This window comes from Buteo buteo, chromosome 8 (assembly GCF_964188355.1).
Source record: "Buteo buteo chromosome 8, bButBut1.hap1.1, whole genome shotgun sequence".
Taxonomy (NCBI): Eukaryota; Metazoa; Chordata; class Aves; order Accipitriformes; family Accipitridae; genus Buteo; species Buteo buteo.
The window spans coordinates 35,183,816-35,203,929 of NC_134178.1; the positions used below are offsets into that span (position 1 = coordinate 35,183,816).

The following is a 20,114-nucleotide window of genomic DNA, read 5'->3' on the forward strand; positions in this document are numbered from 1 at the left end:
CACGATAAACCCAAGTTCCTAGATGAACTTTTGCAGCTGCAAATAAAACAAACCAAAAATACCCCAAACCTCAGAGAGCACTAACTATTAAAAAACAGGCAGAAAGGGAACTAAAGAGCTTTTTTTTTGATTTTGCCTTTTTTTTTTTTTTTTTTTTAACAGACCATGCTGCAGAAGGAGTGTTTTCTCTACAGACAGAGATGCTTTTAGATAATCTGCCTTGGCATCCCATAGCCTGTCATACCCGACTGTGATGCTCCTTTGTTGCTGCCCATCTGAAGGCCTATTACGTTCTGCCCCTGACGAAGCTGTTCTTCTGAAAATCCTCGTCGATTCTGCTGTGCTTTCCTGTCCAGATAGACACAAAAAAGCAACATAAACACATACCATCATTCTGCATATGCCCAGAGGATCATGAAAGGTAATCTGAAATTGGCTCACGTCAACTGACGTGTCCCCTGTAATGCAATATTTCATTTGCACCATTCCATGGGCTGGACAATACTGTCTGGGCTGATTGCTTTCCTGCAGTTAGAAGTAATGCTCTAGTCAAACCTACACCACTTCAGACTTTCACTGTAGTACTTATTCCAGATCCTCAAGAGACTTCCCCAGCAGCTATGATAGGTAAAATATTTATGTAGTGCTGTATATAACACACATAATAGGGTTAATTTTTGTTAAGCCCTATGGCTCTTAACAGCTGTAGTCCATGGAATCTAATCAATGGGACACCTGTGCTATAATACAAGTTGATACCCATCTCCAGCAACAGCACAAATTGGTATAATTTAACTCAGTGGAGTAAATAAGGGCTGAATGTACCCAGAGAGACAATGGGACAGAGAAGTGATTTGCTCGTTTTCGCAGAGCGGATGGTGGTTTCCTGCAGGACGGAACAATTGCTCTGCTGCCATTTCCAGATCTCTCTCCTCTAAGCAATAGACTTTGCCCTTTGCACCTGTGTCTTAACTGTATGACAGTCCCTTATCTTCTGTCAAAACATACTGACCACTTTTGTTCAGTGTCCCTGGTCTCAAAAGCCCTTTGGATCAATGAACCTTTGTTGGAGTTTAAAAGGAGCCTCTTTTCCCTGAAAATAGCACTGAGGGCCAAAGTGGCGGTTAAGAAGCAGCACAAACGTTTGTACCCTGCTGCCTTGCGAGAAATTGTTCATCTTAGATTAATCTTTCGTTTATATAAGGTGGGGAAAACAAGTCATTTACAAGGGAGAAGGATCAGTCCGTCGCTACCAAATAAGCTGTATGAATCGGCAGAGCCCCAGACAGAGGGAGGCTCTCACTCAAGCAGACTCTACTCCCACCCAGGTACAATCTTTCTCCCCACTGGGTCTGTTTGTCCTTGGATCGGGTTATCCTGCAATATGGCATCCCCTTGCAATTCCCCTTTTCTCCCCACCCCACCACTAGATGAGAATGCTAGATTAGGCGCCTGCTGTGATTGAAAACCATCAAAATGATCCTCTCTGTGAGGGTCTGATCCTGTACTGCGCTGAGCACGCTGGCTCGAGTCCAAAAAAAGCACTTAAACTCTTTGGTAGGCTCAGGGTGTTCAGGACATTGCAGGAGAAGATCCCATGTCGGCATGAAAGCCCAGCAAAGCAGAAAGGTGAGAGAGATCCACAGGAAACCGGTACTGACCTGTCATTTTTTAGTACGTGTCTCCAGTGTTATTGTATAGACTAGTAAGAGGGCTTACAGAAGCCCATTACAGGCTCTCAGATCCCACAGCTCTTGCCAGAAAGCATACCAGTTTGGAGGGAGGCACACAGAACTGCAGGCGCCTCAGAAAGCAACCCCCAATCACTGCTGCTTAATTTCTTTTCCAGAATACTTACACGGGCACCAAATTACTGCCAGGATCTCCACGAGAGGATGTTTTTAGAACTGCTCCTATTACCTAATTGAATCTCAGGTTCACTGTGTCTGCTTTTATTTTAATTAAAATCCCAGGAACACATTCTATTATTTTTTTTTCTCTTTTTTCCTAAAATTTTCAGCTGTGTTGTGGAGCAATTCCACAGAAAGTTGAAAAGTAACTCTGAACAGGAAAAAAAAATGAGAACTGCAAAGCAGAAATAAAAAGCGATACTAAAGGGAAGCCTGGATATGCTAATAGAAGTTGATTACATATACAGTTTGGATCATACAGTGTTATTTTTACCATCATAAGCACCGCATTTAGCATATGATAGTCTTACAGATAACAACACGTACTTACGTTTTGCTTTTAGGATGGTGGAAATGGTCTTAACTGAGACTGTAGAAAAAAGAGATGAGGGCAAGTCTATTCCCCATGGTGTCTCACACTATGTCAAGGTCTGTTTGGCCTGTCTGCCATCACCTGGCCTCGCTCTTACCGCAAACTGAGCCCGCCAGATCTGTTAACTTTTTGTGCCAACTTTGCACCAGTGCTTGTGGTTGCCAGCACACAAGGTAACGAACAGCCGTGGATCCATGAACCTTGCTAGGGCACACAAGGAAGCGGGGAATCAGGTCTGGTGGGACTGGGTATGCGAGACCCTGGCAATGGAAAGTTAAATGGCCTAGCTCAAGTGGGGAGGTATCTTAATCTCTGTAGATCCGTGCATGGATACACCTAATTTAATCTTGACTTCTTTAACTTAAGGCAATTAAGAATCAGCCTGAAAGCCCTGACTCCTGACTAACACTGGGTGGCAGTGAGGGGGCCTGGTCTGCCTGATGGGATGTGTAAGCTACTCAGAAAACAGCTCCTGATCTGCAATATGTTATTTCCTTATAGAAATAACAACAGTTTTCCTTAAGGCAGTGGCTATAAAATGGTATTTCAGGAGCTGCAATAGATATGGATTGGCTATCCAAGCAGTACGGGCAGGACAGACAGCTAGGGGAGAAGGGAGGTGATCACATCTTCGTTTATGCCAATGAAAACTGTTCCCACCCACAATTAAGAGTCCAGATGAAAATTAATTTTTCCATGTAGGACTTTGTTTTAGTAACATAAAACAAATAAGCCTGTCTGGGCCATAGTGATTTCATGTCTGGTTTATATTAAAGCATGTAACTGGATTTGAACCCAATTTTAAACCCAATTATATTCCATAAATACAAATCTATTTGTGCACTGTATTGTATTAAGTTAATTTAAACTAATTTCATATAAAGAATGCATAGGACTTATTCACCTAAAATTCAAGTCTCCCTTAGCCTCAGTTAAACCAGCTCAAGGTTTAAGACAACCCAAGTGAAGTTTGCTTTACTTTTGCTGAGCCTCATCAAGACATCTGAAAATTCAAGGAAACCGAAAACAAGCAGCCAGCACTCTTTTTGCTAACACGCCTTAGATATTTTGGCATAAGAAGTACTCTTGGGTGGCAGAATCTCATGTCAATAATATGCCTGTGGGGCAGGAGGGCTAACTGTGGGAGGATTGCCTTTTCTTCCTGTCCCTGCTTCTCAACCTCCCTAGCCAAAACAAATGGAGTTTTAGAGCAAATAAACAGTTTTGCCAAGGCAGAGAATTCTTCACAGATAAGTGGTACTCCCCAAGAAAAAAAGATGACTAGGAAATGAAATCATTTTTAGTTTGATGACAAATGGAAAGAGGCTTCATGCCTTCTCTTTTCTCAGTAAAGGGGTCCCTATATGGGGGTTTGCAGACATCCATGACATCCTTGTCTTCATTAGTCTTTCTGTCTATTATCTGATGTCAGGCAAAAGTACACTTTTCCTGCCAGCTAATCCTAGGACACACATATCTGCATGGCCGCTGCCATTTTCGTTCCCTTTTCTTCATAAATGGATACAAAGGATTAGCTGAAGCTTCCAAATAGATGAATGTCATCAAAGTGGTGACTGAATTTCCTAAGTATCACTGCTCTCCTTCTAGGGAATAAGAGTCAGGGATAACGTCAGTGGACAAGAAAATGATGTCTCTTTTTCAGTGATCGGTGTGCTCACGCAGCAAGACGGCTATGCTACGCAGGTGCCTGCAGCGGGATGCTGCGCTCCTGCCTGCGTGCGCTACCAAAAGCCAGCCAGCCGGCAGGGTCCCCACGCACGTCCACACCAACACAGCCTGTAACAGCCTCCTCCAAAAGCGGCACCTCCAGGAGGAAACCAGCGCTGGAGCCACGGGCAATGCGCTCCTTAGCTCCAGTAGTGCTGTCCCCGCTCCGGGGCAGGAGGGAGAAGTAAGGTGGTGCGACAGGGCTGCCTGAGAAAAGGCTGCGCTACACAGCTCCCACACGGCTCCTCCCCAGCACCCCTGGTGTAACTTTAGGCAGACAAGATATGGTGGGACGTGGGCCTCGCCGTGATGCTGATAAAGCTGGGAACCAGCAAAGGGTAGAAAATGTTGCTCTCTGGTTGGGTCTTTGCTTCCCTCCTCTAGACTCCGGAGAGAAAATCCCTCCATTACAAGGAAACTGTGGAAAGATTCTTCTCTTCCTTTACCAATAAATTTCCTTAAAGCCTAAAGGCAGACAATATTACCAGCTTCCCGGGGAAGACAGCTCGGAGCAGCTGGGCTTTGGACTTTACCTGTGAAACCAGGATGGATCCCCTTTGTAGCAGCCGTCATCCTTGGTGACTGCCAAACTGCCTAGAGCCATTAAGGTTCTCTGCACTGCTGCCATGTCCTTCCCTAGAAAGCCAGACAGTGAAATTAATATAAGAAATCCTCACACAACAAATAGCTTGGCACACTGATAAACAGTCTTATCCAATGTATTAACAAACTCCCTCAGCTCCCCTGAAAAAGTGCACTAATAGCATTTTAAATGCTATTTTCCCATTGCTGAAATGGAGGTACTGACATGCAAGAGCTTATTAAAAGTCATCAAAGGAACAGTGTTAAAGCAAAACTTAACAATTCAGACTTTTCCAGGCCTCTGGCTACTTTAATGCCTTCCCCCATACTATTTTAAGTCCTTCTAGATAACCCTTTTGGCAAAATTTTCTCCTAAGAAGATCACTTTGGTGTACAAAGAATGGTAATATACACAGTAAAACATGGCTTAAGGTGTACAGTGTATTAAATAACAGTGTTGTGTCTCAGTTTCTTCACCTGTAAACTGGTAAGACTGATCCCACCATTTAACGCCTGGCAATTCCAGACAGTTCCTGTGCTAACAGAGCTCACAGCAGTCCTGGAGACCTTCTCTGCAGATAACCCCTATCCGTCCTTCCCAATTTCACCATCAGATCACCTCCCAAATCCTTCCTTTCTCAAGCTGCCAAAAATCATAGAATGATTTGGGTTGGAAGGGACCTTAAAGATCACCTAGTTCCAACCCTGCTGCCATGGTCAGGGACACCTTCCACTAGACCAGGGTGCTCAAAGTCCCATCCAACCTGGCCTTGAACACTGCCACAGAGGGTAATCCACAGCCTCTCTGGGCAACCTGTTCCAGTGGCTCCTGCCAACCAGCCCACTATTCTTCTACTTCCTCCCTATGTTACCTCACTTCATTCCTCATTTCAAAAAGTCAGGGCTCATCTCATCTTTAGCCAAGTAAAAGTTGGGTGGCTTGACCATGTCTGGTCATCACTGGTTCTTTAGGTTCCCTCCATAAACAACAGTGAGAGAAAAGCTTCTCAGGGGATAATTTATGCCATCTGTATTGGGAAGGGTAAAATTTCCTATCACTTGCTTAGACGCACAACTTCCACCTAACTGAAAATTCACTAGGTTTCCAAAAGAGCACCTTACACTTTTTGAAATATAAGGCTTATTTTCAATAGAGGTTTGCATTTAAAAACTGGTATCCCCTCCTCCTGTGTCTCCTTCCAAAATAAGGATAATAAATAAATTTTGCTTTTTGGTCAACATCTTTTCTGATTCCTCCAGTGAATTTAAAGAAAAAAATAAATCACAAATGAAACCAAACCAAAACCAACAAGGGAAACACAGAAATTTTAAAAAAGTTAACATTGCTCCTTTTTTCTTTCTTCTTCCCCTGCACTTTGTCACTTGGTGTAAAAAGGGCAGGGAACATATAGACATCAGAGTCAGACAGACTTTAACTCATTACCCAATGCAGACATGTTAACTTTTGGAAAACTTTCTAGCAAAAATGAGTTGCAGCATATATTTCCAATTGTGTGAGGTGGTAAGTTGTTTGAAATCTGCCTTTTGGCTCTCCCTTCATCTGAAATCCTTCCGTAAGTGTTTCTATGACTCTCCTCCCTTTCTTCCTGTTCCAGTTCTTCCTCTTTCCTAAAATAATTTATCTAGTTAAGAGATCTGATTCTGACTGTAAGTTCTTCACATGGGAAAATAAGTAATTCATAAAAACATGAGATACTAGAGACATGATGATGATAACAGATTTCAGAAATACTTCCAGGGGACCAATATTAATGAAAATCCCTGTAGACCAGCCAGACCGTAGAGGGAAGCGAGCGCTGTGCATTCATGTTTATGCTATGCATCACCCTGATTATAGGCAGATGCAGTTCAGGGCTTTGCTTCATACAAACCCAAAATGTGTAACACGCTGGCTGAGGTGAGGAAGACACCCTAAAGCTGAAAACATATAGCAGCTTCCAACTGTGGCTGTCATACACAGCCTATTAAAGTTTATAGCAATCCTATCTGCAGGGGACCATTTGCTCAGAAAATAAACTGTCAGCCATCCAGAATCCTCATTTTACTGTATTTGCTAACACAAACTGCATCAGACGGGGTCCTTGCTTAAGAGGGCAGCTGAAGAGCCGACATCCCACACGCGCACGTACGCGGGCGCGCATGGAAGAGCGTGAGGCAGAAACCCTCAGAGCTCCCCGAAGCAGCAGATGTACCATATGCTGTCACAGCTGCCGCATACAACGTCCTTGGGATGCCTCCCGTATAACGAGGAGCGCGGCGACGGGCTGGGATGAAGAGGGACATGAAGAAGGATTTAAAAGTGAATGAGCTGAATAATGACGGCAAGGGCAGAAAAAAAGAAAAAGAAACAAAAGACGGGTAGCAAAATATGATGATCAGCCTCGCGGAGCCATCTGGCAGTGTCCCCCCCCTCCAGCTCTGCGCTCAGCTCTGCTTTATTTGTCACTGGTGAGTGGGAGATGCTGCAGGGGAAAAACAGACTGAGTGGGAGCCGAGTGCCACGTGACAAAACAAAGCCATGGCCACAGCCCGGCTTTGCAGAGCCTCCTTGCTGCATCCGAGGGGTGCTGCGGGTGAGGGACACCCCAAATCCGTGTGGTCTTGTGACATCTGCCCTCTTCCACCAAAGGATACAGGGGGCTCGGTGGGCAGCATAAAAAGGGCTGTGAAAAATTTTAAGTTCCCACTGAGAAACTCACCTACCGCTATAGCCACCTGACAGAAGGGATAACCCGCATCCTCTGAAGCCAGGCTTGAGGCTGGCATTGCAAAAAACTGCGGTCAGTGCCTTCCCCCAGCTCCAGTACTTGCTCACGGACAGCCACATGGGGTGCCTGCCCGGCCCCCAGCCTCAGCCTCCCCGAATCCAGCCGCGGGGACCCACGCCGACAGCATTGCCTCTGCATCTTCAGTGTCCTCTTTGCCTCTGCATCTTCAGTGTCCTCTGCTTCGTGCTTCGAACAGCACAGCTTCGCAGGGGATCCTGGCACTGCCTGCACAGGGAGGAAGGGGTCTTTGCTCACTTCTTACGGTGAACCTTTCTCTTTGGGGGAAACCTGGCTGGAAGGCCACCTTCTGCAGGTCCAGAAAGGGGAAGGTTCAAACCCAAAGAACTGCTCCGCATAGGATTCTGAAATGCTTTTTTGTAAAGGCTGAATGAGTACTCAGAGGTACAGCTGCCTCCTGCCTGCCTGGAAAGATACCGGGGCGGTACCTGTAAAAAACAGCGAACATAGTATCTTGGGCATGGATTAGGGAAAGCTGCACAGCACAGTACATTTAAGTAAGAAGGGACCAGAAGAGAGGCGATGCTTCTCCTGGGCCAAGAAGTCACAGAGATGAAGAAAAATGCACCAGATGGACTGGGTGAGTTCGAAACAGCCAACAGCAGATTGAATCCTAAAACATTTCCATTAATCATTACTAAGAATTTCAAAGCAAAAGCTCTCAGAAAACAATTAGTGCCAGAGAAAAGCTGTTTTTCAGTCACACATACTTTCCTTTCCCTATAAACATACAATGGTATCTCCTCTCTTTCTAAAGAGGTTATGGCCTGAAGTGTAGGAGCGCTGTAATTATGACATAGTGAAAAAGAGACTGTCCTTTCTCTCCAGCTAATGCATCCAGGTTCAGATGATTCAGCCCTGAAGCAGCACAGATGATAGAGGTCAGAGTTATGGTTAGACACAAAAAGCTTGCAGTGACTCACTGCTGGAGCGACATACTGTTTCATCTCAGCGCTGAAATGAGCAGCGAGAGGGATGAAAAAGGAGTGGGAAAGCGAGGAGACACAGATTAGTTTGGGGAAGTCCTAAAATAACAGTGGAGAAAATTCTTGCCTGTCTCCCTCCTAGGTTGGGAGTTGTGTTTTGATTTCCTGTCCCCTGGAAGTTACCAGCTTTTTTCCTTACGTCTGTTGAGAAAAGGTCATGAGTGAAAGGAAGAGAAATGAGGAGAAAGCCACCACCATTAGGAGCTTTTTGTCTTCAAAGCAAGTCCTTTTCATCATAAGGATCAGTGTACCATACTTCCATTTGCATGGTGTGAAGCCATTATGAGATGCAAAAGACTGCAAAGATCAGCCATCTGAAATGAGCTATTATCATCCCTTACAAGATAGATGGAGCTTCTCTTTCAACAGCCTGCTAGGCTGAGGGGGGGGGGGGGGGCATGTGTTACTCCAGGGAAGTGAAAATGCCTTCATTTAAGACATTTAAAGGTAGATTGGATGAAACACTAAAGGCTGAACTGGAAGAAACAGTCCTGCCCTTGTGCCCAAAGGAAGCATTTGTCAAGCAAATCTGGCACCCTGAGAACGTTACGGATCCCAGTAACTCCAGCTGTCAGTATGTCCTTCCCTTCCAACCCATCCACAAAGAGCTCCCTAGGCTTTCATTCCTCAAGCTGTCCTTCAGAGGAGTGGTCTCTTCCACATATCCCGACAGCCTGTGAAAACAGACCCCACTTGTTTTGCTCCATGTGCATTCCTACACAAACTATACTGACCAGCTTTCTCGATGGATCGTTTTCCTCTTTCCACTGTTTCATTCTTATGGCAGATTTTTGACCCTTCGCGCCTGCCTTTCACTACCCTGCAGCCGTCCTTGCTTCGAGCCCTCGCACAAAGCGTTTTGCCTCACCTTGTCCAGAGAGAGACGGGATATACGGTGTATTTGGCTAGAGCACCAGGAAGGGATGCATCACCCCAGAAGAGGGCAAAGCCAGCCGTGCGAACGCACAAATGACTCAGCTCTTCAGGAACCAGAACTCGCAGCTTCCATTTCGAGCATGGGATGGAGATAGCTTTCACCTGGGTTACTGCAAAACCACAGGGGCACTCTGAATTTTTTTTTGCTGTTGCCATAGTGACCTGTCTTAACAGACTGTATCCTCAGAGAGAGATGCTCAGCTAACATGGTGCTAGCAGTGAGTTTTGCTTCTCGCTAGTCATAAATGAGCCCTCATAAGCTTCGCAGGGGCATCTATGCTCCTGGGAATGTATTTTATAGCTGTAATTTAAGCTTTGCTTGTAATTTGAAAACTGCAATAAAATTTTGTCATCAGAAAATAAGGGGTTTCCATATTTGCTATTAGAGGCTATTTACTTAGAAATAATTAGCGTAGAGAACATTTGTTTTATTATGTCTGTGGATTTCTATCAGAATGATGGGCTTTTGGATAACGCATGAGCTTGGAAATGCTCCGTTATGTCCTCAGGGTAATATAAATCCCTCAGAGGAGATAACGCACCACCGGAAGAACATGGTAATGAGGTAAGGCAAACAGAAACAAAAGATAATTACATTAGAGAATATGCCTTAGACAAAATGCACCATTACAACCCATCAAAGCGAAGTAAAATGAAGACTGCGAGCTGACTTCCAGTTTATTATTTTTACCTTCCCATAAATCCACTGTCTGGAAAATATCTGTTGTTCTTACTCCGTAGATTTCAGCAGCTTTTAAGAACTGAGAAATTTGTTCCATCTGCTTGAAAGCCATTTTTGATTCAGAGATCTTTGCAATGGGCTCATTTCCCTTTGGATGTAAACTGTTTATTAACTTGCATAACAGCTGAGAGACAAATACAGAAACAAAATTAGAAAGCAGTCACCAAACTACAAGGCAATTTCTGCACATGAAATGATGCTGCGAAATGCTTTTGACCTGGCCAGTTTCTGTCAGGGACATAGTTTCTTCAATTAAAATCAAAGAAGTGAATTGATAATACTTAAAGTATATTAGAAATGCATTAAAGCTTTCATTAACTGATAGCAATAGCCTGACCATATAAATCCTAATCTGCTAGAAACAACAAAGCAATCACTGGGAAAGGTTATATAACAACTGACAGAGAAGAAACCACATGCCCGAGCCAAAAAAATAAGCAATGTCAATAGAAATATTGTTAAAGTCACATTGGCAGAGAATCAACGATTAGCGTATTCTTACAGCCCACTGCAAACAGCAGCATCTGCCTGTTGTTCAATAAACCAATGGAATACAGTGTTTCAGCTACAGAATTATTCCCAAGAAGCAAACAATTATGACATAATCCAATCCTTCAAATTTTCTGTATCTCTTCACATTTCCCTGTCAACACTGATTATTTCTTAAAGAGAAAAGTATACATCTGATTTTAAAACAGATCTCATTTAACTGTATGAGCAAAGGTGCTGAAGGAATGAGTCATACTCATATATAACATGCATGACTCATAAGAATCATAAGTACTGTACTAATTTCAGTGCACTAGTAAAATAATTTTCTTCTGAGATTTAGACTCCTGGTCAAAAGGAAATAAATCAGATACTAAGATCTCTATTTTTGCACTGGCCATGAGCTCTGACCAATATAGCTAGATGAAGACAAAACCCAAGCACAGTGTGCATATGAACACATGCAAGTATATAATTGAACAAAACACTTACCGTTCCATCCATCAACCAGGTCTGAAAATGTTGCCTTCCAGGAGGAGGGTGCTCTATCTGTTCTCCACACTGTACAATAATCCAGTTCACCAGCCTAGACTCTAATTCCGGGTCATATTTCTGTTCAATCTTTTCCTGAACTTCTCGGCTTAAGCCATAGCTTGGTCCTCTGTTAGCCATCTCTGGAACCAAAGCAGAACTTACTTAGTGGGTAGAGTCCTGATCTGCAGCTTTGAAGTCCGCACCGGAAAATTAAAGAATAAAAGAGTGAGCAGCCTGCCCTATACGTTAGACAGTTGAACAGATGTTCATCAACACTGAAAGTAACTGTATGGCACCGGTTATAGCAGTTGTGCAGAACAGGGGAGGGATCAACGAGGGAATATCCTTTTCCAAAAGCACAAATCAGCTACAACATTTTTTTTTCTTTAAAGAAGGAAGAAACAGCAGTCCCCCCTGCCCAACCACAAAAACAGAAGAAAAGCAAGATTTAAAACAGAGTAGTTTTAAAGAGAGGCTTCTGCTATGTTTACAGAGAATACAATAGAGTTCTCAGATCAATGTTAAAGCTGCCTGCAAATCTGAAAGCACTTTAAAATTGCCTACCTAATACTTGCTAATAAGAAGAAGGCTGTACATGGGAGCTCAAGCAATCCGATTAAAGATGCAGTCAGGGTCTTCCTCAGCAGAGATGCGGGGAGGGATATCCAGAGCTGAGCAAATTGGAAAGCCTCGGTGAATTTAAGAGACGAAGGCTGCCACAATGCCCTGCTGCTGCTGCAGCATCCTGGTTTGAAGAACACTGTATCGATTTGATTTTCCTCACATATGAGGAGGGTCAAAGCAGGGGCGTTGCTAAGAGCCATTAAAGAGGCCTGCCTACTCAGTCACAGCCCGGGATCCTGTTCATCTCGCCCATCTGCAGTCTGGTTTCACGCATGTTTCCTCAGCCTTGCGCTGTGCACCCCACAGTCTCAGTTTTACTCCACCTAGTCTGCATCAACCCAAACTGCACCAAGCATCCCAGTGCCAGATAGTTCGAAATACAAATAGAGGGACCCCGCCAGACTTCACTCTGTTAAACAAAGGTAACAGAAATGACTACGCATCTCGTTTATTTTTAATCACAAAGCAGAAGCAAATCCTTTTTCTCCCTGTTCTGCATCACGATGCTAACAGGCTTAGAGTGTGAAAAAATAATTTCTCCTCTTCCCTGTTCAGGTGCTGATAAAAAGTTTCAACAAGGGGACAATAGGATGAAAAGTCGAGGAGGAGAAGGCAGGTAGTAGATTATTATTATCACCCTATCGTTAGTATATATTAGGCTATCAAAGAGTGCAAGTGTCCTGAGAACACAACTTGAACCACTAAAAACAAGGGGAAATCACTGAAAACTAGCAAACCTACTATAAAGCACAAGGATCATATTTTCTGCTGGTATGAGTCAGCATACGTCCCGTGATAGAAGGGAGCTATGCCTATGTAGAGTAGTTTAAATTTTGATTATACCACTGCAGTGGTGGGAGGGGAGAGAAGGAAAGTTAAGACAAGAGACTTTTCTTCTGGGCTGATTTGCACAGATTTATCCTTTATTAAATAAAATCATTTTGCTCCCCTCTGAGTTGCACCAGACTTTGTCAAATGTCTTTCATCCACACTGTATTATCCACCCTGCTATGAAATAGTTCCCTTTTGCCAAGTGATTCATGTTCAGCTTAATATGAAAGGAGGCTGATAAACCTGAGCTGGATTCACAGTCAGCTTTGCCAAAAAAGAGTCCTTCTGCTGCATTTAAAAAGAAAAAAAAAAGGGGGGGGGGGGGGGGGAGGAATACAGCTCCTTGTATATCTATCTCATAATGGTCTCTTCATCCATTACTTTCTCAGTTTTAGACCATGAATTCTCAGATTTATACTGCTTTGGATGCTGCGGGGCTTGAGCAGACTCAAGAGATGAAAAATTTAATAGATCACCTAATTCATCGGTGTCCTCCACAGGCATTTCTTTTAGTGCTTTCCCTTCTCTGCACTGGTAGTTTTAAAACCTTATGAAATATTTGATTACATAACTCAGAGCCTGCTACGTGACAGGGCCACCACTTGAGCACTTTCCATCCCAGCGAACGCTCTGTCGGAGGCGCAGCAAACGCGCAGGAACCAAGAGAGCAAACCGAGCCTGGAGATCAGAGGAGGAGTAAACTGCAGCTGCGACAGTGAAAGGCAGTACACGAATTTGACGTCCTTTCCATTCAAGCAACTGTTAAGGGCCAGGCCTTACACTCCTCAGCCAGTCCCGCAAAGCTTTATTTTGCACTTTCAGGTCTTTTTGTGTTCTTCTGTTTAGAAGGGAGCTACCTAGGTTGCTTGGCTGTTTCTGGTCACACAAGGGTGTCCAGTGCTCCCTGGTAATGAGATTTCATGAAAGCCACCTACCTTTGCATCAGCCTCTGACCCCATTTCCTAACCTGGGGCCAGGCACGGGTAATTTAACTCTCCTAAGCTGCAGAGCGGAGGTCTCCCCCTTCACAGATGTTGGCTATGCAACCTGTTCTCGAGGGACCGTTCCATACTGTGAAAGCTGAAAAGCAAGCTTGGCCATCAATATCAATTTTTAATAAGGCTTTGAAAACCAGGAAAGCTGCAGAGGATTGGAAACATGCCAGCCCTCCCCCCCGATATTTCCAAAGCACGAGTAATCAAATTATAAGTCTGTTTCTGTGCCATCAATCCTGGGAAAAACAATGGAATGAATTAATTTTTTTAAAGCGATAGTGTTGATGCAATTTACTAAAAGCTCTGCAGTACATTAGAGCTGCCTACTGCACGACACGTTGATTAGGGAACTAAAGTGACTCCGAAACAACATGACACATTGAAGAGGTTAAAGCTGACTAACTAGTAGGTCCTATAACATGACTGTAACTGAAAAATCATTAATGATTGCGTATATTTTTATTCAGTTTGTACAAGAATGTGTTCCCAGGCCTGCACTATTTAATATGTTATTAGAAGTCACAAAAAAAGCCCAGACTCCCAAGAAGATCCCAGCTTATGCAAGCTGTGATGAATAAACAACAAAGATAAAGAAAACTCCTTGAAAGCAGCCTACCTGGAAGCAGGCAAAAATGTGTCTCATTGCAGCCAAAGTCTAGCCATCTTCAGAACAGTGCTTTTCAGAACGTAGCACTCTGTCCTATGAAAGCACAGATGTTAACTAAAAATGCAGAGGGTGATGGAAGATAAGCAGGTGGGCACAGAAGCTGGGTAAGACACTGTGACCAAAAGTCTTGGCTGAATAAAACACGAGGTGCAACAGCAATGGGAATATCCTATCCAGTTCTGCAATCACTCTCCACAAAAAGTGGTGAAAGAATGAAGTAAATTCAAATAGTCACTTCAGTAACCAGAGGATTGAAAATTAGAGCCTTTACAGTAACCACTTCAGAAGGATTATCTGTTTAGCTCGTCAAAACTAGAAGTTAAGAAATGGCAAGCACATGTGGCTACAAAGCAAAGAAGAACTGAAGGAACTCGAGTTGCTTCTGTTGGACACAGGCATATTAAACCCTGATGGCTAGAAATGTAACGTGTGGAAGAAAGGGGCAGGTTTTCAGCAGCAAAGGTACTACCATTAGAACACTTCACCTACTGCTTCCAATGGATTTTGTCCTCTTATTTTTCTTGGAAACACAAGATTGGAACTTATGACTAAAAACAGAGATGAAGTTTGAATTCTTGAAGTAGGATTTCACGCCTGTAAGCACTATGGCTCATCTTATGCTTTCAGATAATCACAGTATTACCCTATAAATCTTTGAAAATCTATAAACAAATGCTGCCAACAACAAAAAAACCCTGAAATTAATTAGCTCACTACCCACATTTAGATCCAGGGTAACTCAATAGGTTTCAGTGTCTTCCAGCTGGAACACGGAGGGAAAAGTAAAACTTATCCTGCTACAGAGCAACCCTTAATCTTTGTTAGATTCACTGTTTGGCAATTCCCTCCTTAGAAAGAGCCTGGTATTTCAGCCATCGCAAAGCACTATCTTTCAAAGTATGCTGGGTCAATTCCCATCAGACAAAGCTATCCAGCAATTAGAATAACTGGGAAGTCCAAGCTCCATTTCCCAGGTCTGCCACGGTGCAATAATGGACCTTTCATAACAACAACAAAAATCAGGAAATTTTCCAAAGCTATAAAACAGTTTACACCTCCCTTCACAAGGAAATTTCTGAAGAGCTGCTGAATAATGCTCCCTGCATACACGCCTATGTCATGATGTCACATTTTCTAGAGTTGCAGAGGGGCTGCTAAGGTTCAATGCAAGCTCAGTGCAAGTACAGGGCCTTTTTCAGGGCGCCGCAAGGCCAGGGAAGTGCTCTGTAGTCCCTTGGTTTTATTCATGGCCTTGCTTTGTCATAAGATACCTGGAGATGTTCTACACAAGGGAACTAGTCAGACTCAGGGAAAAAAGCAGCTCTTGTAATTATTACCATCTTTTTAGCTGTGCAAACCAGGTGGCAGAGATATCAGAACCAGGGTACATTAATTTTAAAAATTCTAACTTCCCCATTAATTTGAAATCTAAAATCTGGAGAGCCTCGAAGACAAAAAGTGTTAACTTAAGCAAGTATCTTCTCTTTCACCTGCAAAAGGGTTTCTTTGCCACCTCTGAAGATGTTAAGTCCCAAACAAGTGCATAGTTTGAACACCTCAAATTTGGGATTAAAAGCAAAGTAATTCAGGAAGGAAGGACCTTCCTATTTGTGGGACAGAACAGAATACACTGATGCTCCGGTCTGCAGAACAAGGCAGCTCCTAAGGCTGCCATGACCAGAAGTGTTTCTGGGATTCACAAGTCATTGACCACCTTCCAGGCAGCTTGCCAGCAGAAAAGTACCACTTACCACTGGAAACCAACTCCCGTGGATATAATTGCCAGCATTCCTGATATTCAGTATGACCTTGGAAGAGAATTGTGCATTTTAATTCTCAGGATCTTTTGTGCTGGATTGACAGACTCCTTGAAAGAAAACCAACACATTTCATCATATCAATTTTTTATCTGTCCCCAATAAAAACAATACCTTCTGAGAACTACCTTGGTTTGAAAATTATGCATTGCGACACACATTTACCGGAAGAACAGAAAAAAAGTAATATCTTTATTTCACTGAAATATAGGTCAAAACAGACGGCAAGATTTACAACCAACCAACCAACCAAGATCAAATCCCTTAACTAAATAAATGCTTCTTATGATTAGGCATTTAGCTTGGCTGTCAGGGACTTTTTCAAGAGTTGCTGTCCTAAGGACTAGCACACCCTGGCGCACTTTCTGCCAGCGAACCATGTTCAACACAGAAGCAAAGGAGAGAATTATTACAAGGCCCAGACCTGATCCTAGGCAGCCCACGTCCTTCAGGGATTGCTTTTTCAGGACCAAAGTCTGGGCAGGCCATTTACATCACTTCAACCTTCAAGCGTGCTACTGTTCAGCATACCTTGAGCACCCGCTTCCACCCGGACAGGCAGCAGCGACCTTCTCATGTTGCCACGTGGGAGGCAAGCAGGCAACACGGTGCAGGTCAGAAGGCCCAAAAAGAACACCACCTTTCAGATGCCAGCCTAAAAACATTTTAAATTTGTATTTTAGTTTCAGAACCAAGTGACTGGAAGTTTTAGCAGCTGTCATTTGCTTTTCATTCCAAATATAAATGCAGAGCTAGCCAAAGCTCCTTGCCAAACACAAATCAAGACACTGCGGCAGGCTGAGAACATGTCTATTCCTCACCCGTGAGCAGATCACAAGCTACAATTACTGACTGCATCATATGGAGGACACCCATTTCTCTTTAATGGAATAGAAGCATTGAACCATATAACATACATATGCAGGACTTGAAAGAGCAACACAAGGTCAAGCCTGCAACTAGACTGCAATAGGTCCTGTAATTTAGATTTATGCATAACATGGCCAAGGCTGTAACTAACATTTTTGTGCTCTAGGCAAATATATATTGAAGAGACATGAGCTCCTACAGTCACAAAGTAAATCTGAGCTATATAAACTGATCTACGAGCAGTAAATCTGTGAGCAGTATATTTTTGTCCTTTGTCTCTGTCTCTTCTTCCCAACCGTTACAGTAATCTCTTCCCCTAGAAGACACCTGCCAGGAGAAAAGCAACATGCACTGTGGCATTAAAACCATCTACGTAGCAAGCCACCTGCTATTAACAGAATGGTGAGTTCCCTCTGCCTTTCCTGTCCCTGCTGGGCTTGAGAACAAGGGCAGAAGGACAAGAGCGCGCACTGATTTTTGGTATTTCTGTATGTGTTCCTCCCACAGCTGTTGAATTTTCACCAGGCTTTAGTGACATGCTGCATTCTCACACATCTGACTGAATTTGTACATCAGCCCAAAGCAGAGACCACTGATCTTAAGAGACAGGTGAAACACATAACCCCGTTCTATTTCCAGGGAAGCCTTTACCTTTAACATAGTTTTTTAGCACTTAAAAAAAAAAATAAAAAATCTGGAAGGGTAAGGTAGGCCTCTCTGTAACAGCACAGCTGAGTAACTTAAAAATCAAAGAAATTAAAATCTCATTATTCCCCAGGACACGATTTTCCCTCCCACTTTTTTCTTCCCCCCCCCCCGAGGGAACAGGGGCCCAGGAAAAATGACAAGCAGAGAGCTAATGTAGCAACTCTGACCAAGGCACTGGTTCAGAAAATGTTGTAACTCTGTATTGCAGTACAACTAGAGCATTGAAAACATTTGAGCAGCTGCAGACACATAGCTGGTTGAAAGTTTCTCTCTAAGCACGTTTTAATTTGATATGAAAAGTATGGTACCAGAAATTTCAGCCTCACTGAATAACTGCGTGGCCAAGAGAGCTCGTAATCAAAATTAACATACAAATGAAACAGCAGGAGGCAGTTCTTCTAAGGCCTATCCAGCTAAGTTTTTTTTGTGAACACTGCTTTGTTTGTATTTAGTGTTGATGCAAGAGAAAATAAGTTAACTAAACTGAAACTACATGAAACACTTAATACCATTTAACTCCAAAACAAAAAAAAAGTTAGTGTGTAATACAAAGCCAAACAACAGAAGAGACAGAACAAGTAGAATACTTGACAAGATAAAAATAAGCATATATGAAACTGGTCAATACACACAGAATAAGAGCACTTTTTTATTAGGAAACAAGTTGAATGAGCTCAAGAGACTCTTTCAACACACACAGATCTATTGCAGAGTTTAATGCCAAACATGGGAAAACATGCCTCACCATTTTCCTCCTTTTCAGAAAGCAGGATTGTTTGTTTCACAGGTCTCAAGTAGTTTGATTTTGCAACAGACCTGAAATGAAAATGTTGGTAAGGACTAGGGACAGTTGAAGTCAGCTAGCAATGCTTTTGTTTCTTTTTAATGAAAAATGTTACCCGTTTTTTTCTGGTATTATGTGCTCATTAAGCTTCCTGCCTAGCTATAAAAGCTTTTTGTTATTTACTCATGAAATTTGAATGACTGTAACTAACTCCTCAGCAGGAGTTAATGTTATGTAGTTTAAGCATTACATATAAGATAAATACCTCGAGGTGCTTATTCAACTACTATTGTTTGATCAAAATCACCACCACAAGCAGCGGAGTTGCTCAGCTCCTGTCCAGAGCTTCCTTGTACTGCGACAGCAGTGTCAGCCCCAACATGTCCGTACTACACTCAGTGACAGATGAGCCCAGAACTCATTTTCAGACCTGTCAAAAGTGAAAGACAATGAGAATGCTAATGACTTAAGCTAAGAGCGCTACTGAAAATAGTTAAGCGTAGATTAAGGTATTTGGACAAAACCAACGCCCCTCAGGCAGCACAAGATGGAGTTGGTAAATTCGAAAGACACTGATCGTTTCATGTGAGTCAAGCTTACTGTTGAGGAAATGTATGCTATATATTCACAAAACATACTTTGTATTTGGCAGCAAATTAGAAGTCCATAACAAAAAAAAATACAGAACATTACAAAGGATTTTAAAAACTTGCACCATGCAGAGCCTTCCAAACATGTAATACCTAGTTTAATACAGTATTTTTACAGAGGAAAGAAATACTTGTTTTTAAACATGACTAATCTTGAAAATAATTCACTATCTAGGCATCTACTGGCAAAGACAAAAGATATGCCACAGGCGTTAACTCGGGGCACAAAACATAGCAACAAATAAAATCGGAATGACACCATATGTGAATATTACATTATTCAAGATTGTGAAAATTTCCTGAGAGGTCAAGAGCTAGTCACATGTAGGATGTTAGTCTCTCGGTTATGATCTAACCCTTCTTTCAGGCATTTGAACATGCCAAGTTGACAGTAATCAAAATGCTGGCAATTTCCAACATGAACACAAGAAAAATGCTATGCTTGTGAAGAAAAATACCAATGGAACTACCGTGGCAAAGTTAGAGGAAAAAGTCTGTCTGCATAAGGTCTACCTCAAAGGCACCTCTTCATATTTAAGGAATACAGACTGAATTTAGAAAACCGTAAGTGAACACAGAGAGATGGGCACTAGCATTCACTGAATCTCAAAATGCTATCTGGAATACTGTCTCTATGATGAAAGTATCACCTCTGCCTTCACTGTATGTAGCAAATTCTGGGTGTACCTGTAATGCAAATGCTACCACTAACCTCTGTTTAGCAAGCAGAGAGAAAAATAGAACTACAAAACAAGTGGTGTGCAAAAAAAACCCCACCTCCCTATGATTAGGTTTCAGTAATGCTGTGGTTTAAGCAACTGATGCTGCAGTTTTGTATCTTCAACAATTGTGTCAACGCTGTTATGCTGCCTTCTCCCATCTAATGTTATTACAGCAGAATAATGGGGGGAAAAAAACCCAAACACAAAAACCCCACCACCAAACAAGAAAAAAACCCCACAACCCTGAAAACTGCTCACACAACTGCTCCCCTTCACATTTGTTTTCAGCCATCTTGCTCTAAGGCATTGTAACAAAAAGACCTTACCCATAAAATATCAATTATTTAATAGAGGCTAAG

At 42.7% G+C, this 20,114-nt stretch overlaps 1 protein-coding gene across 2 annotated transcripts; it reads right to left on the reverse strand.

Annotated features, from left to right (window-relative positions):
* Positions 1–206: 206 nt before the first annotated feature.
* On the reverse strand, positions 207–16,037 carry TAGLN3 (transgelin 3). Of its 2 annotated transcripts, none has more exons than XM_075034747.1 (5): positions 15,956–16,037; positions 11,046–11,227; positions 10,014–10,188; positions 4,545–4,647; positions 207–348 (listed from the first exon to the last, which is right to left on the reverse strand). In XM_075034747.1, the coding sequence occupies exons 2-5, from the start codon at positions 11,223–11,225 to the stop codon at positions 207–209; spliced, it is 600 nt and encodes a 199-aa protein (XP_074890848.1). In that variant the 5' UTR covers positions 11,226–11,227; positions 15,956–16,037. The 2 variants fall into 2 exon arrangements, with proteins under 2 accessions (XP_074890848.1, XP_074890847.1); XM_075034746.1 differs by lacking the exon at positions 15,956–16,037 and adding an exon at positions 11,652–11,909.
* Positions 16,038–20,114: the final 4,077 nt, after the last annotated feature.

Bases quoted from the DNA above. Each gene is read 5' to 3' on its own strand.
- TAGLN3 (XM_075034747.1), bottom strand. From the start codon at position 11,225: ATGGCTAACAGAGGACCAAGCTATGGCTTAAGCCGAGAAGTTCAGGAA. The intron at 10,189-11,045 runs GTAAGTGTTTTG...TTTGTCTCTCAG, and splicing joins CCTGGTTGATGGATGGAACG to CTGTTATGCAAGTTAATAAA. The intron at 4,648-10,013 runs GTAAAAATAATA...CTGGCTTTCTAG, and splicing joins GACAGTGGATTTATGGGAAG to GGAAGGACATGGCAGCAGTG.